The sequence below is a fragment of the Biomphalaria glabrata genome, chromosome 17 (genome assembly GCF_947242115.1).
Source record: "Biomphalaria glabrata chromosome 17, xgBioGlab47.1, whole genome shotgun sequence".
Lineage (NCBI taxonomy): Eukaryota > Metazoa > Mollusca > Gastropoda > Planorbidae > Biomphalaria > Biomphalaria glabrata.
Genome location: NC_074727.1, coordinates 22,688,006 through 22,705,810, shown reverse-complemented (window position 1 = coordinate 22,705,810; position 17,805 = coordinate 22,688,006). Strand labels below are relative to the sequence as shown.

Below are 17,805 nucleotides of genomic sequence, written 5' to 3'. Positions count from 1 at the left end.
CATATGCGTTTGCCTTCGCACAATAGCCAAGACTCACTATTTAGTTTCTTGTTTTAATTGAGCTCTACATGAGGAGACCACCTAAACCTAATTAAAAAAAAACTGCACCAAACTATTTGTCATTTATTGCTTTTTTAAAAATCCCGTGAATATAGTTATAGGCCTATTTCATTCATTGATTCGTTAGCAGTAATGTGTGCTCAAACTGGCGCGTATTTCTGATCGCTACGACACGTGAATACTAACAGAAATAAAATGCTCGATTAATATGTGCTTTGTAAGTGAATCTTCAATCTATATAATTCAAGTTTGTGAAACAGAGTAGCCACAATGAGAAATTGATTGAAAAAAGGATATGCACCAATCACGATGTAAGCTTACGATGACATAATACGTGCTGTTGTTGTTTTATCGTTGTTGTTTTTTTATTTCAATAAATACTTACTGTAATTTAAAGCTCATATAGTTTTGTAATAATTTACTGATATTTCTTAAATAATAAAAATATAGAGCTTCAGCCTTCAAGATTTTGCCTTTACCTTTTGCATATTAATGATTAGGGATTAAAAAAAAACTTGGCATATTATTGATTAACAAATTAACATGGATCTGTTTAGAAAACGAATATAAATATATTCGAATATAATATTAGAATAAAATATAGCATTATATCAGTGGCGTAGCAAGGGTATTTGATGCCCTGTGCGGGAGCTCCTCATGGTGCCCTCAAAAAAAAACATAACAGCAAAACGAAGACTTCCCACCCCCAGAAAATAATTATTGTTTATTCGCAAAAATATTAATCTAACAAAGACACAAAATGCTTCCAATGAATTCTACGTGTTTAATTTGCTGGCGAAATTAATTTTTTCCCCGGAAATTCGTGTTTAATAAATTAAATGTCCAATTAAGTCAGTCGTAATTTAGTCATCGTTATTTGCAAATAATTCTTGATCAACTTTAGTTTTAAACAAACGTCTATGTGTATGTAGACACAAACGTCACATATATGCGAATCAAGATCACGATATTGTGGACTGAGCTATAAAGGCGAGATTGTTTTTAACTCGAGCTCACCAGGTTCTTGTTTTGAAAAATTTTGTACTTCTGAAGAAACTTTGATAAGTCGTTGAAGCCTCTATCACTCCAGACGAAATTAAATTTTGTTAATGTCGCTAGGAGCACTCAAGATTTGTTTCCATCTGAAGATCTAAAAGTTGTGATGGTGACAAAAAATCAAATTTTTCAGCCACATCATAAGGTGCTCTACTTTTGTGATAATCTTATAAACAGCCCGGTACAACAGAGAATACATTTCCCTCCGTATCTCTTTCTTGTGTGTCAATACAGAATCTTCATTTATTTCGCTAGGCATCTTTTTCTTGTGGCCAATACGAAGAGGTTTTGCACTAATCCCTAGGTCTGAGCATATGCTTTCAGAAAAAGGTAATACTGGCTTCAGTGCGGTCCTCTAGAAATGGTAGAGTATATCGAAAAATAGAACTACATTGACTTCAGCTTCAGCAGCTTAAATTCTGCCAAATTTAGAGATTTGGACACCCTAGTGTTGAACTTTTATGAGAACAGCAAATATCAAAGTCTTGACCTCCGCAGTCCATTATTTCTGAGCCATATGAACGTAGTTTTTCCTAAAATAACCGCAAAGATCCCATAGGCATGCTTATTCTTAGTGTCGATGAAGCCCATGAAAGACTCGTCGTTATCCATTACCGTCAATGTTGCAAGCTAGGTCCAACTTTTAGATGTCGGGTATACAATCGAAAATAATCGAAAAATCGATGGCTAGTTTTAATTGTTGTACGATCTATTTCCATGACCACCCATAATTACAATAAATTCTTATGTATTTTTGTAAGTTTGGTTCGAACCCAATGTTTCTTCAGGAGTGGAGTCCACTAGGATAGTAATATCACTAACTCCAACAAATTGCCTTCATTTTTGTTCTTCCAATTCTTCTTCAAATTGTTCGTGATGCCCAAGAGTGCCAGATTCTGATTGGAGAGCAAAACAAATGATGTACAAGAGTCTCTTTATGTAGGGTTTTCATTTTTTCCTTCTTGTTTCAATAAATCTTGACCATCGCGGTGAATACCGCCCTTTACACATTTCCTCCCAGCTGTCTGAATGTTCTGCTGGTCTCTTCCTATTCAGTTCTTGGTGATAACCTCCATCTATCGTTTAATCCATGTTCATGCTGATGTAGCCTAATACTTGATCTGGAGAGTTTGCAGGGGAAGCTAAACAGTTGTTGTTTTTTTTGGGTGGGGGGTGGTAACAATTTCTGAAAACTTTTTTTGCCGTTTAGTATTTTCCTTAGAAGAAAGTAACGTAGACGTCTAAAAGTGCGTTAATTAGAGATGTAAACAAACCTAGTAAACTCAGGCTAGTCTTTAGTTAATATTTAAGTTTAGAGAGAATAGAGGATATCAACAAAGTAGCTAAATAAATTAACGTTTACATTTCAAATGGAATAGTCTGAGTTTGTGCAGTTTTTTACTGAGAAAGTTTAAATTGTCCTTTGTTTGATGCCCCTTGCACTTGATGCCCCGTGCGGCCCGCACCACCCGCACATAGCTAGCTACGCCACTGCATTGTATGTAACACTATGATTAATAATAATCTGTATTATTCTTGAAATTTGTCTTACAATCATTAATTACACAATAATACTTTATAAGACCAAATGAATTATGGAATCGTACGATAGCACACATAGGTAATATTTGTTCTTACCTCAATGTCGCTTAAGCATAAGAATCTACTTGTGAAGTTCACTCAGAAAGACACAAAGATAAAGGCACATTCCTACTTCCATATGCTAGGACAAATTTGTACAAATGCTCCTTCTTCCCTAGTGCTATTAGAGCATGGAATGGGTTGCCTGAGCCAGCCAGGAAAACCAGTCACTTGGCAGAATTTAAGTCATTGGTTAACATGCATGACTAGATACATGACGCGTAAAACGTAATCATCATCTTTTTTGAAGTAACGTCTGTATTTTATAAGATAAGAAGATAAGATGATTAGGCCCTATTATTCAGAGCTCTACTCCGAAGCAGGTGTACAGTTTTCAGTGACAATTGTATATAGGTCATGCCATGAGATATTTGTATGTTGTATAATATATTAAGAATTTGAGAGAACGATAGTCTTGTCCATCAGGAGACTGCTGGAAATACATTTAATTAAAAATTTTATAAACTTAAATAATTAATTAGTACACTTGATGAATGGAAATTAACAAATCACATTAAGTGACTTTTTTTGCTAATGTTTTTGAAGTTGTTTAAGACTGTGAATTCTGTATTATATTACCAACGCCTCCATTAGCGCCTGCTGTGAAGACTGCCCTGCGCAGGTTCCGGTGCCTGCCAGTGAAAATCTGCCTCATCCTCGTCATCACGCTGAGCTACGTAGCTCTCCAGTTCTACAGCGGACATTGGGGTACCAGCCGCCCTGTCACAGCTTACAGCTCCAGAGAGGATGAGCGTAAGTATTGAGAAGTTTTCTGGAAGCTTCTTAACTCTTAGGGTTGTGTTGACCCAATGGTTAGGTGATAGGGAAGTACTCAATTTCGAATTGAGGGTCACGAATTTAATTGAAGATAAGCTTGTTTCTCAAACTTCTGAATGAGGCTGGAAAACTTTCAAAGCACTCTTGTGGAGTGTTTGTCTTTAAAAAAAAGACGATTACTTAGGTGAATGCATTGGTTGGGCCAATAATTCTTGAATGTCCCCAAATTTTATGGCCTTGCGATCTATGGGGCAGATGATGTAAAGGTAATCTGTGGCCTACGGTTAGCGATGGTGTCTTGTGGCCAGCACATCGACCAACCGCCTTTAATTTTTCCCCAAAGTTTTTTCCCAGAGGCGCCCTAAAGATTCCGAAATTGAAAAATCCCAGTCTTCACCAGGATTCAAACCCGGAACCCTATGGTTCTGAAGCCAACCGCTTTTTCACTCAGCCACCGTGCCTCCTAACATTCATGTATTAATAATAGTTATTTAACTCTTGTGTCTTTAAGATTTGTTTTAATGAATTCTCCCTTTCTCTTTCCTTTTCTTACCCTTGCAGTCCCACAGACCTATATAAAGGTCTGTGATCAGTCTATTCCAGTGTTTTATTTTTAATTGTGATTAATGCGAAGTATTTCATGAGAAAATTGGACAAAAATGTTGATTGTTTTATCTACCATTTAATAAAACACTGATCTAACGAAGTCTCTGTTTCTGTAACTATTAGACCATTTGTTCTTGTTGTGTTTATTTTCAGTGAGGCAGTACCAAATGAAAGAAGTTGATCTGGACTTCATACGGCGGGCAGGACTCGTTGATCATAAGATAGCCGATTTATCCGACTCGGACATTGATGGCATGAATCAGACAGAGCTCATGGTAACTGTCCATAGCTATTTGGACAACTGTGACACGCTCTGCAAGCGCCGACTCCGGATGGGCCTAATAGGAGAAGGCGGTTGGGAGGTATGCGACGACGAAGGGGTCAGGCCCAGGTCGCACCGGTGCCTGGTATACTCCTTCGGGAACGAACGGGTATTCAGCTTCGAAGACGACGTGGCCCGAGTGTACCGGTGCGAAGTTCATATCTTCAAAGCGTCCACGGAAAGAGCCGAGTACAACCGGAGCAGCCTGATCCACGTCCATCCGTACGGAGTCGGCCGAGTCACAGAAATCACGCCTTTGGGAACTGAGCTTCATACCTTTGCAGACATACGCAGCATCTTAAACCACGCTGGAATAGCCATCGATCTGGTAAAAATGGACATTGAGAATGGAGAGTGGTCAGTTTTGAGCGGCATGTTGCTGGACAAGCAACTTCACAACATCAGGCAGCTCCTAGTGGAGTTCCACGTGGGATTTCCGCCAAATCTAGATCGTCTGCGTCGAATTGTGAGAGTCATGCGCAGTCTGAGTAGAATAGGATTTCGAAAATTTTACGTCCACAAAAATCCAAGGGGAAGCTATCACCATCCACATTTTCCTATTCTCAGGTCCAGAAATTATGAAATTCATTTTTTGAATTCTAAATATTTATAAATGTATGCAAAGAAATAAACAATTTTTTTTAAAGAATATATGTCTAATCGGTAATAATGTTAGAACCTTCATCAAACTTATTATATTACGGTATCTAACAATAAATTAAAGATACCTACCGGAATGTTTAGTCATAAAAGCATTAATTTTTTTTTACCGAGTTTATAATTAACTCACTCCATTCTCGGATCAAGTTGAAACTTTGCACAATCATTCATTGTCGTTGAGTAAATAAACAGAACAATATGAAGCGATATGCAAATGAATGTCACAGGTCACTCTATCACCTTGTGCAAAGAAGAGCTTTACATCCTATATAAGCGCATCACAGGCGGAACAGTTGGAAATGGAGGCCTCTATAACAAACAGCACTATGCGCATATCACACGGTCAAGCAGTCCGTGTTTATATAATATATAATAGGCTACTCTTTTGAGTATATATAATATATACTATATACCGTAGCCAATATTATAGTCTAAATCAAAGATTTAATGAGCTTCTTTTCAACTCCTATATTAGCTCACGCTTTCTTCATAAACTAATAATAATATAATATAATAATAATGATGAGGGCGGTACTGCTGCAGACCTGCCACATCACCAGAAAATTCCTCAGTGGAAACAGTTAAAAGGACTACGATGAATTTTGTTTCTCTTTAGCGAAACTCGACCCTGGCAGCGCCAGAGAATGACTACTAGTTCATTTCTAACATAATACTAATAATGACTGTATAGCTTAGTTGATAGAGCATCGCGCCGTCACTGTGAAAGACGTTTGACAGTATGGCTTAGTTGATAGAGCATCGCGCCGTGAATGTGAAAGACGTTTGACTGTATAGCTTAGTTGATAGAGCATGGCGCCGTCACTGTGAATGTCTTGGGTTGACAAATGCAGCCAATTTTCTGTCAAGAATAGCACCATAAAAGTGGGTGTATCATTATCTTACGCAATCTCTTCTGCAATTACCGATAGTGCCAACAACAACAACAAAATAATAATAATTAAATAAAAATGCTATATTAACAAACTAACAAAGGTTTTATATTTATGCTGCAACTTCTAATCAATATAATTTAATTTACTGCTGACTGTATAGGCCTATGTAATGCGACTATCGAGTGGACCTCATTCACCAATCGTAAACAAACAACATTTAGCCAAGTGATTCTATATATCTTCTATACAAATTATGTAATCCATAGAGGATGTCACGTGATACGTATTTTTGATTGTTTTATCAATATTATGACGTGGCTAAATGTGTTTATTTACGATTTGTGAATGAGGTTAATTGAAAATTGCAATATTTATCCTTTTTTTTTCAACTGTTAGTCATTCTTCTTCTTCTAACCAGCTTTTTGCTGCTGAGCTGTGAGCTCTTTTGCAGACTGTACCAGGAAACAATAGTGTGCTGTTCTCTTCCGTTGTTCAGCACTATCGTACAGGGCTGTAGTGGTAGTAGGGTCTGCCTAAGCCGGCCTAAGGGGAATTAGGGAGGGGCATTCAAAGAGGATACTGTTAGTCATAATTTAGTTATAATTAATTAAACGGGCTGATGACAACACAGCTGGAGTAGTGGCTATGAACGAGAAAATGTTGACATAAAATCTATATCGTTTCCTGTCGTTTATGTTCGTCAACTGTGCAGTCACAATATTCACGATGACGACAGAAGCCTGTCGATGAATGGGAGACAACCAGATCTGCAATGAAATTACGTGTCATAATTTGCAAACAACCCTTTTTGTTAGTTGTATAATTATTAAGTGTATTTTGTGGCCATCTAAGTCTTGGTGTAGATCATTTCCTCTAGACAACCAGCTTGTGGCTCAAGAGATCAATCCTTACAATGGGTGTTATTTAGGCCACTGGGGAGGGCTGTTTTATTTCCTTTCTTTCTATACTTGAAATACGCTTCAACCTTTCAATTATACCCGCTCCTCGAGTGGTTATACTGATTTTCATTTTTTTCCCCCGGTTGATATATTTTTACTCCTTTTAGGGAAAACCCTAGACAAGATACAAAGACTGTACTTAATGTGGCCAAATAACTGCCTGGTCGTGCGGTTTGTGTGCTGGACTGTCGTTCAGATTTATCGATGGTCCAGGGTTCAAACCCTGCCCGCTCCCACCCCCCACCCCCGTCGTCCTGCGGGAGGTTTGGACTAGGAAGTAATTATCTTCAACTCTGAAGGAACATCCGAAACATGTAAAACATTTTACAACAAATGGTTGTAGCAATGAAAACTAGAACATTACTTGCGAGTCACAATACTAAACTAAATTCCATGTCTTTTGTTAAACTATTTTAGTTTATATTCTCAATAAATTATTTCATCTGTCCATATGGCACATAGGGCTATATAATCTAGTTGAGTTTTCTTTACAAAGCTAATATCAACTCTGTCTGATACAATGTTTGTACACGTTATTTCTCCCACACCCAATCTCGGATCAAGTTGAAATTGTGCACAATTATATCTTTTACCTAACAAAACAAGAATCAATTTTAAAAATTTAGCAATTAGTTAATTAATTATTGGTAACTCATTAGTTTGTTTGGCATTGAAAAAGGAAATAAATTATACTTGACATATGTGGCCGTATAAATTGAATTAGTTCCCTTAATACTTAGGGTTAGGGTTAACCATTCCTTTTTTTCCCAACTGGTCCAGAGATTGGATCATATCACATTGAGAAATTGCGTTTAACAAAAATAATTGGTAAAAATAATTCTAACCACACATATTTATTATTGTTTGTCAAAATCTATTACAAATTTAATTACATGACTGATCCAAATTAACTGATACTATTACACTTAATATAATATAAGCTGCATATTTTTTTAAAGTAGCCTATTTTTCTTGTTTTTTAAATATAACTATAAAGTAAAAGGAAAATAAATTACCACCCCCTAGCAGTCAAAGGGAAAAATGATGTAAACTTCAAGTGTTTCTGTAAGAATGAATTCTCAAGGGAATCATGTAATCAGAATTACGACCAACCGCACCTACTCCACTTAACAAGAATCAGCAGTCTAAATATAAATATAGATCTATAGCCAATTAGATCTATGGAGTCAGAGACATCCAAAAGGTTAGACTGCACCTAGGTTAGGAATCCATGCGTTTTACCACTCTACCTTCTAAGTTTTATTTTGTTTGTTTTTGTAATGGAATTCTCTTTAAATAGCTAGAAGGTTTCAGAACACAAAACAATTTGAATTTACTAAACAAGTCAAAAAAACAGATAAGGTGCTACTTCAGTTGAATTTTACTATACTACATACTGCTTCAATGACTAATGCATAACATTTGAAAACCCCCCATCTTGTTTTCCATTTTGGTTGCCTGTTGGTCATAACTTCTGATATTTGTTTTGTTTACTTGAACAGAACTGGCAAGTCAGCTATGCAATTAAGCGAGTTCTATTATACTAGAAATGTCTTTCATAGAAAATATAATGAGCCAAACAAACGGGTAAAACTTGGAACTAGTTTGGAGGGACTATTCACCTTCATCTTTCTTCATATTTACTTTATTTCTGTTGTACCATTGAGCTGAGCTGTGAGCGCTTTTGCAGATTGTGGTCTGTAGACCATCCTTCTCTATTCCTCTTTTGCCTTGGACAGAATCTCCCTCATGGCTGGCCCATCCATTCCTTTAGGTTGTCTTCCCATCACTTTCTCTGTCTGCCATCAGAAGCTATGAACTAGTTTGGAGGGACTAGTACAACGAGGGACTAGTACAACGGAGAAAAAAAGTGTGTGTGGGGGGGGGGGGAGAAATTGGAGGGTAGCAATAAGACTGCAATATTTTTATTTTTGCTCTTAGAATTGAGAACATTTAGGTTTTTGTTGAAAATAGAAAAACAAACTACAAATTGTGCATCAAAAAGTGTAGCCTTAAGTTTTAAAAATGTATCCAAATCAAGAGCGAAATACAGCATAATGGTTGTTGTATAAAATATGTTTTATTAATTGCTTATTAACTTAGACAATCTAAAAAAAAAAAAAAACCTAGCAAAAACAGGATAATGCCATTTAATTCTACATTTCATTAAGTTGTATTCATGTTGTGTTGTAAATAAAAAAAGATATCAAAAGTGTAGAGATCACAGCAACAAGAAATACAATAGTAAACATTATAATTAGATGTACAATAAACTAAATAATTTCATTAAATAATATAGTTTTATAATTATTTTATGTATTACTATGAGTCCTAACTATTGGTTCCAAGAACATAGAATGTTTATTTAAAAAAAAGCTTTTTAAACATTACATTTAATTAATTTCTTTTAACACTAATAAGAAGATACCGTAACCACACACTTTCAGCAGACTCATCACTCTCTGATTTCACAGCCATACTTTTCCATCATGTAGCTAAAGGCCTGACCATCATAATGATCTATAGCGAATGATTCTTCTTCTTCTTCTAGCCAGCTTCTTACTGCTGTGCTGTGAGCTCTTTTGCAGATTGTGCCAAGGAAAAATGCTTTGCTGTTCTCTTGAGTTATTCAGTACTGCCATACAGAGTGTTGGTTATGTTCGGCTGTAGGGTAGTAGGGTCTGCCTAATGTGGATTAGGATGGGGCATTCAAAGAGGATATGGTTTATGGTTTCAGTGTCTGCAAAGGGGTAGGTGTGTGGGATTTATTTTGTTAAGAAGGTAATTTAACAATAGTAGAATGATAGTTTTCGATGCTCATTCACTCACAATAAAACATACTCATACACTGCAAAATATTAGATCATCGAAAGTTTAACTCAAAAAAGTCACAATACAAAATGTATACTCTTAATAACAAGAAACCACTTTTCATCCACATATTGAGCACTATGATATGATTTTTTACAGCATGCCAGCTGCATTAAAAGCATCACATGAGCTGGATGGGAAATTCAATCTCAGCACATCATTGTTACAATATTTATTAATAAGTATTTCAGAAAATATAATCAATTCATGATGAACTGATTCAGCATTTTGGGGGACAGATAGTCTATGATAATATCTTCAATTAAAAGGAACAACTTACAAAAAAGGTGGTTGGTTGTTTTGAAGGCCACCTTAAATTGTTACCTGAAGGCTATAGATATTGAGGGCTCAAAAGAAATTATATTCATTAGTTTCTGAGGCCAAAAGTAATATATTCGTCTGTGTACAGCATAATGGTCAGACAAGTTCAAATTGGGGAGTTTGCTGCATGGACTTTTTTTTTTGTATTTCCATCTTGAATTGAATCCAGGACATTTGTTTCTGCTGAATGTGATTCAGAGATTGCTAGTCTTTGTAAAATTTACTTTAGGAGCTCTACAGCTTTATCAAATAAAAAAAAAAACTACCAAAAAAATTCTTATCCATGTTTCACCAGCGTTTTTTCTTTCTCCTGGCAAGGGAAATGTTTCTAGGTGGAGTCACTGGCTCAAGTTTGAACAACAGTGGAACATGCACACGATAACGGCACAACATCAACAGGGTCAACAGGCTCATAAACAGCCCTATGACTAAAATCAACAGCTGCCACTGGGATGGGATTTCTTGAAAGAAGAACCGAACACCTCGACCGAAGCTTGAGCAAGTCAACTCCAGTGGATACAGCAGACCCTGTGATAGTACTGAGGATATAACCTGAGAAATATAGTAAAAAAAGCTATACAGAAATAATCAACAGAGCTACATTTATCTTACATTGACTACACTTATCTTACATGTTGAGGGGTGATGATAGATACTGCTACGTCTTATTATGTGATGAGACTCTTTAGCAATACACCAACATCAAAATGACAAAATCATAGTTTATAAATACCTTAATCTTAATTATATTCCTCCATTTTGGTTCCTATCTCTCCTTTCAACATGCATTCACACCATTCCACATTTACACTACAATGCGCACGTAACAGATACATCCTAAAGCTTCTTGTGCCACAATACTGAGGGCACAAAAATTATTTTAAAGGGAAAAACTAAACTTGGTAAGTTACTTTACAAAAATTGTTTATTATTTACCATGAAAGTATTCCAGATCAGTAAATTGTCTAAGAGTGGTAGCAATCTTTTCAGTGATTTAACATTAGCATCTCTATGCTTCTCAAATACAAAGTAACAAGCAATATGCAGCTTTATCAGTACATTTACTCAGTGTTGAAATTATATTTTAAAGACTATTTGGGGGCTGTAGAGCTTAAGATCATTAGCTTTCAAAGTCTCCTGTACCACACTTTTCAATATTTCTTTGACAAAACTATATTTTGAAACTTGACCTGGTTTTTGAAAATTTTCTTACATTGAGAAAGAATCAAAAGATTCATTGGTGATCTGAATCTTAAAGGTTTGACAAAGACACCAGGATTTCATTAGTGATTTGAGGTTGGAATGTAGTACTTTAGTCCATCCAGTTCTCAAAACGACTTGTTTGTTTTGTTTTGAGCAACAAAATACTTTGATATTATTTAGTTATTAGGGAGGTGCAGTGGCTGAGTGGTAAAATGCTTGGCTTCTAAACTGAGGAGTCCCAGGGTTCAAAACTTGGGATTTTTAATTTCAGGATCTTTAGGGCGCCTCTGAGTCCACCCAGCTCTAATGGGTAGCTGACATAGGTTGGGGAAAAGTAAGGTGGTTGGTCGTGGTGCTGACCATATGATGCCCTCTTTATTAACTGTCAGAAATTGATGCCTTTACATCATTTGCCCCAAAGATTGCAAGGTCTGAAAGGGAGGTACTTTACTTTTATATTATTTAGTTACTAACCTCATTCTAAAAACGAGTTATGGGTTACTGCTATTTACATTTTTTTTTAAAGACTAATGCAGCATATTTTGGATTTATAAGAATAGGACCTGAGCACTTCAAGCTTAAACTAAAATATATGTTAAATGAACTAAGTAAATACATGTTTACATAATAGTATTGAATACTGGTAGAACTGATTACCCACCATCAAAGGAGAAACATCCCACAATGGGTCGACTAGTAAAGCATAGTAGTAGTCATTGCATGCATCAGCACCATGTGCCCAAGAAAAATGTCTGCGTAGAAAATCTTTCAGGCTTTGGTAAACAGACATGGAATGTGGGTCGCAGTCAGCTGGTATTCCCTACAGAAAAAATAAATCATCAGCATCAAACTCTATTAAATTGAGGGATTGAGAGGATCAAATGCTCTTTTTTAAAGCTTTGAACAGCTGTTTAAAATGTATATTATATATATATATTTCCATACAAGTCAAAACCAAGTGGTTTCCTATAAAATCAGAACTCAGCAAGTCTGGGACAAGTGTTAAGAACATAAGATTTAGTTTTCTCTTCCTCCCCACAAAGGAGACGAAGTGAGCCAAGCTTACATCAAACTATGCAAAGTAGAAACCTGTGCTAGTCTATTATAACTTATTCAGTTCTGAGTAGCCCATGGTAACCTGATCAGGCAACCTCATGTGCTCCCCAGGCAAATGTGTTTCAGGAATAATCTCAGCATTCAAATGATGGTCAAAGAAAAAAAAAAAGTTGTACCACAACCAAGTAAACTTATCTATAAAATGTAGTGGACAATAGATTTTGTTTTCTGCTTAGTAGTGAACAATGTTATGATCTAAGGGAATTCTTTAGAAAAGTATTTACACATTTGTTCTTTTAGTTGCCACAAAATCATCATGCATTGGATATCTTAATTTAAAAAATATAATGTAATATAAACTTCACTTAACTGATAACTTACTTTAACAATGGCAGCAGCGCGCTCAGCGACTTTACTCTGATAGAGTCGTACAAACTCCCACATTATACTCAGAGAAAAGGCACAAATCACAATCTTCAAAAACCAGTGCAATAACCAGCGAGGAAGTAATCTGCTACTTTTCTTATGGAAGCTTGCAGTGTCATTTGCTACAGAAGAAACATTTCCACTGACCAATTCATTATCATCACTATAAGAAGATAAACTCAAAGTGTTTAAGTGTGAACCGTCTTTGGTATTGAAGCTTGATTTATCATTTACAAATGAAGAAAGACTCTTATGGTTCAAGCCATCATCAATATAAGAAGAACATAAGTTAGTGTTTTGTTTGTGTGAGCCCATATATTTTTTTAGGCTTTTCATTAAGGCAAATATTGAGACAGCACATAAACTTATAATAAGAAAATCATAAAACACTGTGTCTGTTACTTTTTCTGAGGAGATTTTCTTGAAACTTTCCATAAAATATGTTTTACTTGTTTCTAAGGTTGTACACATGTCCTGAGTTAAATGTGTCAGGAGGATGGTACTCAAGCTGTGTTTTGTCACATAACTATTCCTACACAGTATTTCCATGTCTACATCTAATGGTTTGATAGCAGAGTTCGAGGCAGTGAAAATTGAGACCAGACTTTTCCATAATGACAATAACTGTTTAATAATTTGCGTTGTGTTTTGAGCTGCTTCTGGTTCTTCATTAGACTGATCAATTACCGAACATACAATACCTGCAATAATGAAAAACAAAATTATGAAGAATAGCGCATCAAAATTATATGTACTTGAAATAAAATTTATATTTCTTTTAGCATGTAATAAATTTTTTTGATTCTAGGAAAGTTATTCAAACACTTTAAGACTGAAAGTTTTAAGATCAATGAGGAGGTCCCCAATAATCATTGAAAGAGATCTAAGGGTTTGAATCTCGGCAAATGAGGCAATATCATAAGATCCTCAGGGCTAGCAAATAGCTTCCATCAGGAAACAGTAAAGAAAAAGAAGAAGAGGCAGAGAGAAACTGATGGGAAAACAATAACATAAAAGAACGGCAGGCCTGTCATTGAAAGAAATTTTATCCAGGGCAAATAACAGAGAGAAATGGAGAAAGACAGTAAACAGATCTTGTGTGGTGCCTCAATGCTTCAACAGACTATGGAATAGGTGAAAGCGAAGGAAAAAGGATAAGCTAGACTATCTTGTTTAAACATTCAAAGCATCAAACTATAATGTTTCATTATATCTTAGACTCTTTTGCAAGCCAAAGAATCTATGATTATTAGTATTCTATACTATGCTAGACTTAGAGCAGATAATCTTAAGAGCCTAAATAGAGACCAGATAATGACTGCCTGGTTGTGTGGTATGCACGCTGGATTGTTATTTGGTTGTCTTGATGGTCCTGGGTTCAAACCCTGGCCACTGCCTTCCCCATTGTCCTGCTGTGGAGGTTTGGACTAGGAAGCAACTATGAAAGAACATCCCAAAATATGTAAAATAGTTTACAAACAATAAACATAATTAACTGACAATCATGATATAAAAATTATTTGAAAAACAAAACTTATCTTACCTCTTTTGTAAAAATAATAAAGTAACATTAACAGTAGCCCAACAACAGCTATCAAAAATATTGTTAAAATTGCTTTAGCCAGAGCATTGGTAAGGTGATGTGTCACACACTGTGTCCATTTAGATGATTTACAATTTAAAATTACAGGTTTCATTTCTTTCCAATTTTCATACTGATTTTATACTATTCTCAGTAAATCACAAAAATGACATCAAAGGGCCTTCTAGAACTAAGTGATTAGATGTATATTTTATGTAAAGTCGTAAGGTTTCACATAGATCTATTTGGATTATTTTAGATCTAGGAAAAAAAAAGAAATCTAGATATAGATCTAGGCCTAGCTTAGTAGACTACTAGATAATCATGCATGTTCATGACCTTGATGAGTCTAGATAGGGCTGCCTAGAAATGTAAATACGACAGCTAAAAGTGGAAATTACCACTGTCTAGAATAGTCTAGGCTCTAGATCTAGTCTAGACCTATTCTGAAGTATTCTAGAATCTAGACACTCAGTCTGATTCTTACTCAGTTCTAGATTTTAGTGTATCTCTATAAATAATAGATCTAGACCTAGAATCTAGATTTAAATCTCTAGACTCTAGATGCACAAATAAAGTATAAAGCAGCACATTCCTCGTTCCATATGGCAATCATATGCCGATATGCTAGGACGCTAGGCGGCGGCTAGGAAGACAAATTTGTAATTTAAATTTGTACTATTAACTATACTAAATACTAACGGCACTAATGTGACTAATGAGTAATGCTCATTCTTCCCTAGTTTAGAGTACTTAAGTACCGTCCCTACTGCCACTACTGGAGTGGCACTGCCACTGGCAGTACTGCCAGCAAGGAAAACCAGTAACCACTGTTTAACTGTTAGTGTTTAAACTTTAAACACTAAAAAACAGTGACATGGCAGAATTTAAGTCATTCAAGTCATTGGTTAACATGCATGACTAAATGCATGACGAGTAGGACGTAATCATCTTCTTTTTTGAAGTAACGTCTATATTATATATAAGATAAGATCTATTTCAAATTTAAATTGTTGTTATAGGAAGTAGGAGACTAACATTTCCGGTATTTACTTTCGTTTTCTATAAAAGCTCTCCTGTTTTCAAGTCTAAGAATGTAATTCATCCGAGTAGTTCCTTGACATCGATGATAGACATCATAGACTTATAGAGCTATATATCACATGGGTGTAGTCAGGATTTTTTTTTTTTTGGGGGGGGGGAGGGTTAAAGAGGGGGGATTTTTTCTACCCCCCCCCCCGCCCCCCCCGGGGGGGGAAATATTTGTATGTATGTGTGTGTGTGTATAGTCTTTATTACATTCTGACCCATCATTCTTTCGGAAGACGCTTATTGTGCCCTAGAATAGGTTCTTCCTGGAGTTAGTGGAAAATTGTAGATCCGCCATTGCTAGCAAGGGGGTCTGGGGGAGCGCTAGGAGCTCCCCCAGCGCGGGTCGGAGCCCCGCCGCCAAGCACTATTTCTGATATTTAGAGCCAACAAAATGCATATTCTGAGGTATCTACAGTGCATTTTCCTGCTATTAAAAAGTTTTATTTCAAAAACCTAATGTGCTATTCTTACTGACTTAGACCCACCCGCGCCGTTCGACGCATTTGCCGTTAAGCTGTTTCCGCAAAAAACTGTCACTGGTAATGTCTGATACTCTTTCACCTGCTCTGAGGACATTCATGAATGTGTGGCGCCAAATTGTACTAGGATGTCATCGCAACTCTTCATTTTGTCGGAGAACATGTCCCGCAAACCTCATGCGACGCTCTGTCACAATCTTACTAAGGAGTTGACTCCCAGTTCGGCAAAGGATTTCCTTGATTTAGACCCGATCTCTTTTAGTGTTTTATTCACTGCACTTTATTAATTGAGCCCCGCCACTGGTAGAAATGTGTAACCTCTCTTGAATACGCTCTTGGAATTAAGTGACTGTAGTTTGCTTTAAATTTTATATCGAAAAGTGAAGTTTTATCGTCAAAATAATCTGTTGGGGGTTTTAAACTAAAAAATCTCTGGAGTTATATGGTTGTTTTTTTATTCAAAACCCCATTAAGCTATGGTCATAGAATTTAGTAACTGTAGTTTGCTTTAGAATAATATTGAAGGTTTTCTACCTCAAAACGCTCTGTAGGGGAATTTTAAACTCAAAACCATCTGGAGGGGTTTTAAACTTTAAAAAGCCATCTGTAGGAGAGGGATTTAAACTCAAAACCCCCAATTGTCTTGGCTACGCTCAAATAATTTTAGTGTGTAATTTGCTTTTTTTTTATATTGAAGAAGTATTTTTTAGCATCAAACCACTCTGAAGGGCGGTTTAAACTCAAAACTCCTTTTGGCAACGCTCATGGCATTTTGAGTGCGTAATTTGCTATTTTCTTACATTGAAGATGTATTTTTTAGCTTCAAACCCCGCTTGCGGAGGGTTTTAACTCAAAACCCCTTTGGCTACGCTCATAGATTTCTGAGTTTGTAATTTTCTTTTTTTTTATATTGAAGAGGTATTTTTTAGCTTCAAAGTCCACTGGAGGGGATTTTAAACTCAAAACCCTTTTGAATACACTCATAACATGTTGAGTGTATGATTTGCTTTGTTTTTAATATTAAAGAGGTATTTTTCACTAGCAAACCCCGCTGAAGGGGGGTTTAAACTCAAAACTGAGTCAAAACCCATTTAGCTACGCTCATAACATTTTGAGTGTATAATTTGATTTTTTTTCATATTGAAGAGGTATTTTTAGCTTCAAACACCGCTGAATGGGGGTTTAAATTCAAAACTGAGTCAAAACCCAATTAGCTACGCTCATAAAATTTTGAGTGCGTAATTTAAGTTTTTTTATACCGGGTATTGAAGAAATTTTTTTAGCTTCAAACCCTACCGAAGAGGGGGTGGGGGTTAACTCAAAACCCATTTGGCTACGCTCATAGAATTTTGAGTGTGTAATTATCTTTTTTATATCGAAGAGGGGGTTTATCGTAAATTTTGGAGGGGGGTTAAAAATAAAAATCTTCCTTAACTGTGCGCATGAAATTTGGGGGATTGTCGTTTGCATTTTTTTGTTTTGTGTTATAGAAGAGGGGAATTAAACTGCGAAAACCCCTGGTAGGGGGTTTTTAAACTCGAACCCCCTTGGTAGGGGGTTTTACACTCAAAACCCCCTGGTAGGGGTTTTAAACTCAAAACTCCCCTGGTAGGGGGTTTTAAACTCAAAACTCCCCTGGTAGGGGTTTTAAACTCAAATCCCCCCCCCCGGTAGGGGGTTTTAAACTCAAAACCTCTTTTGCTGTGCTAGGGCAAGTGATAGTTTAGTATTAAAATAAACAAAATCAAAGCAAAAAATCAGTCACTAAATTCCGATCCCCCCCCCCCGGGTCAGTTCCCCT

The 17,805-nt window shown here is 36.2% G+C and overlaps 2 protein-coding genes across 6 annotated transcripts; one reads left to right on the top strand and one right to left on the bottom strand.

Moving 5' to 3' along the window:
• The first annotated feature begins 182 nt into the window (after positions 1 to 182).
• Positions 183 to 5,214, top strand: LOC106056302 (uncharacterized). The gene is made up of 3 exons (XM_013212981.2): positions 183 to 371; positions 3,352 to 3,510; positions 4,294 to 5,214. Exons 1-3 carry the CDS (start codon positions 356 to 358, stop codon positions 5,073 to 5,075), a joined length of 957 nt encoding a protein of 318 aa, XP_013068435.1. The 5' UTR covers positions 183 to 355; the 3' UTR covers positions 5,076 to 5,214.
• Positions 5,215 to 9,031: 3,817 nt separating this feature from the next.
• Positions 9,032 to 15,472, bottom strand: LOC106056301 (uncharacterized). Of its 5 annotated transcripts, none has more exons than XM_056015715.1 (5): positions 15,136 to 15,472; positions 14,395 to 14,694; positions 12,807 to 13,552; positions 12,031 to 12,189; positions 9,032 to 10,718 (listed from the first exon to the last, which is right to left on the bottom strand). In XM_056015715.1, the coding sequence occupies exons 2-5, from the start codon at positions 14,546 to 14,548 to the stop codon at positions 10,455 to 10,457; spliced, it is 1,323 nt and encodes a 440-aa protein (XP_055871690.1). In that variant the 5' UTR covers positions 14,549 to 14,694; positions 15,136 to 15,472; the 3' UTR covers positions 9,032 to 10,454. The 5 variants fall into 5 exon arrangements, with proteins under 5 accessions (XP_055871690.1, XP_055871689.1, XP_055871692.1 ...); XM_056015714.1 differs by having other exon boundaries at positions 14,395 to 14,623; XM_056015717.1 differs by having other exon boundaries at positions 14,395 to 14,503.
• Positions 15,473 to 17,805: the final 2,333 nt, after the last annotated feature.

Bases quoted from the DNA above. Each gene is read 5' to 3' on its own strand.
- LOC106056302 (XM_013212981.2), top strand. The intron at 3,511-4,293 runs GTAAGTATTGAG...GTTTATTTTCAG, and splicing joins CAGCTCCAGAGAGGATGAGC to TGAGGCAGTACCAAATGAAA.
- LOC106056301 (XM_056015715.1), bottom strand. From the start codon at position 14,548: ATGAAACCTGTAATTTTAAATTGTAAATCATCTAAATGGACACAGTGT. The intron at 12,190-12,806 runs GTAAGTTATCAG...TTTTTTCTGTAG, and splicing joins GCGCTGCTGCCATTGTTAAA to GGAATACCAGCTGACTGCGA. The intron at 10,719-12,030 runs GTGGGTAATCAG...TATATTTCTCAG, and splicing joins GGGATGTTTCTCCTTTGATG to GTTATATCCTCAGTACTATC.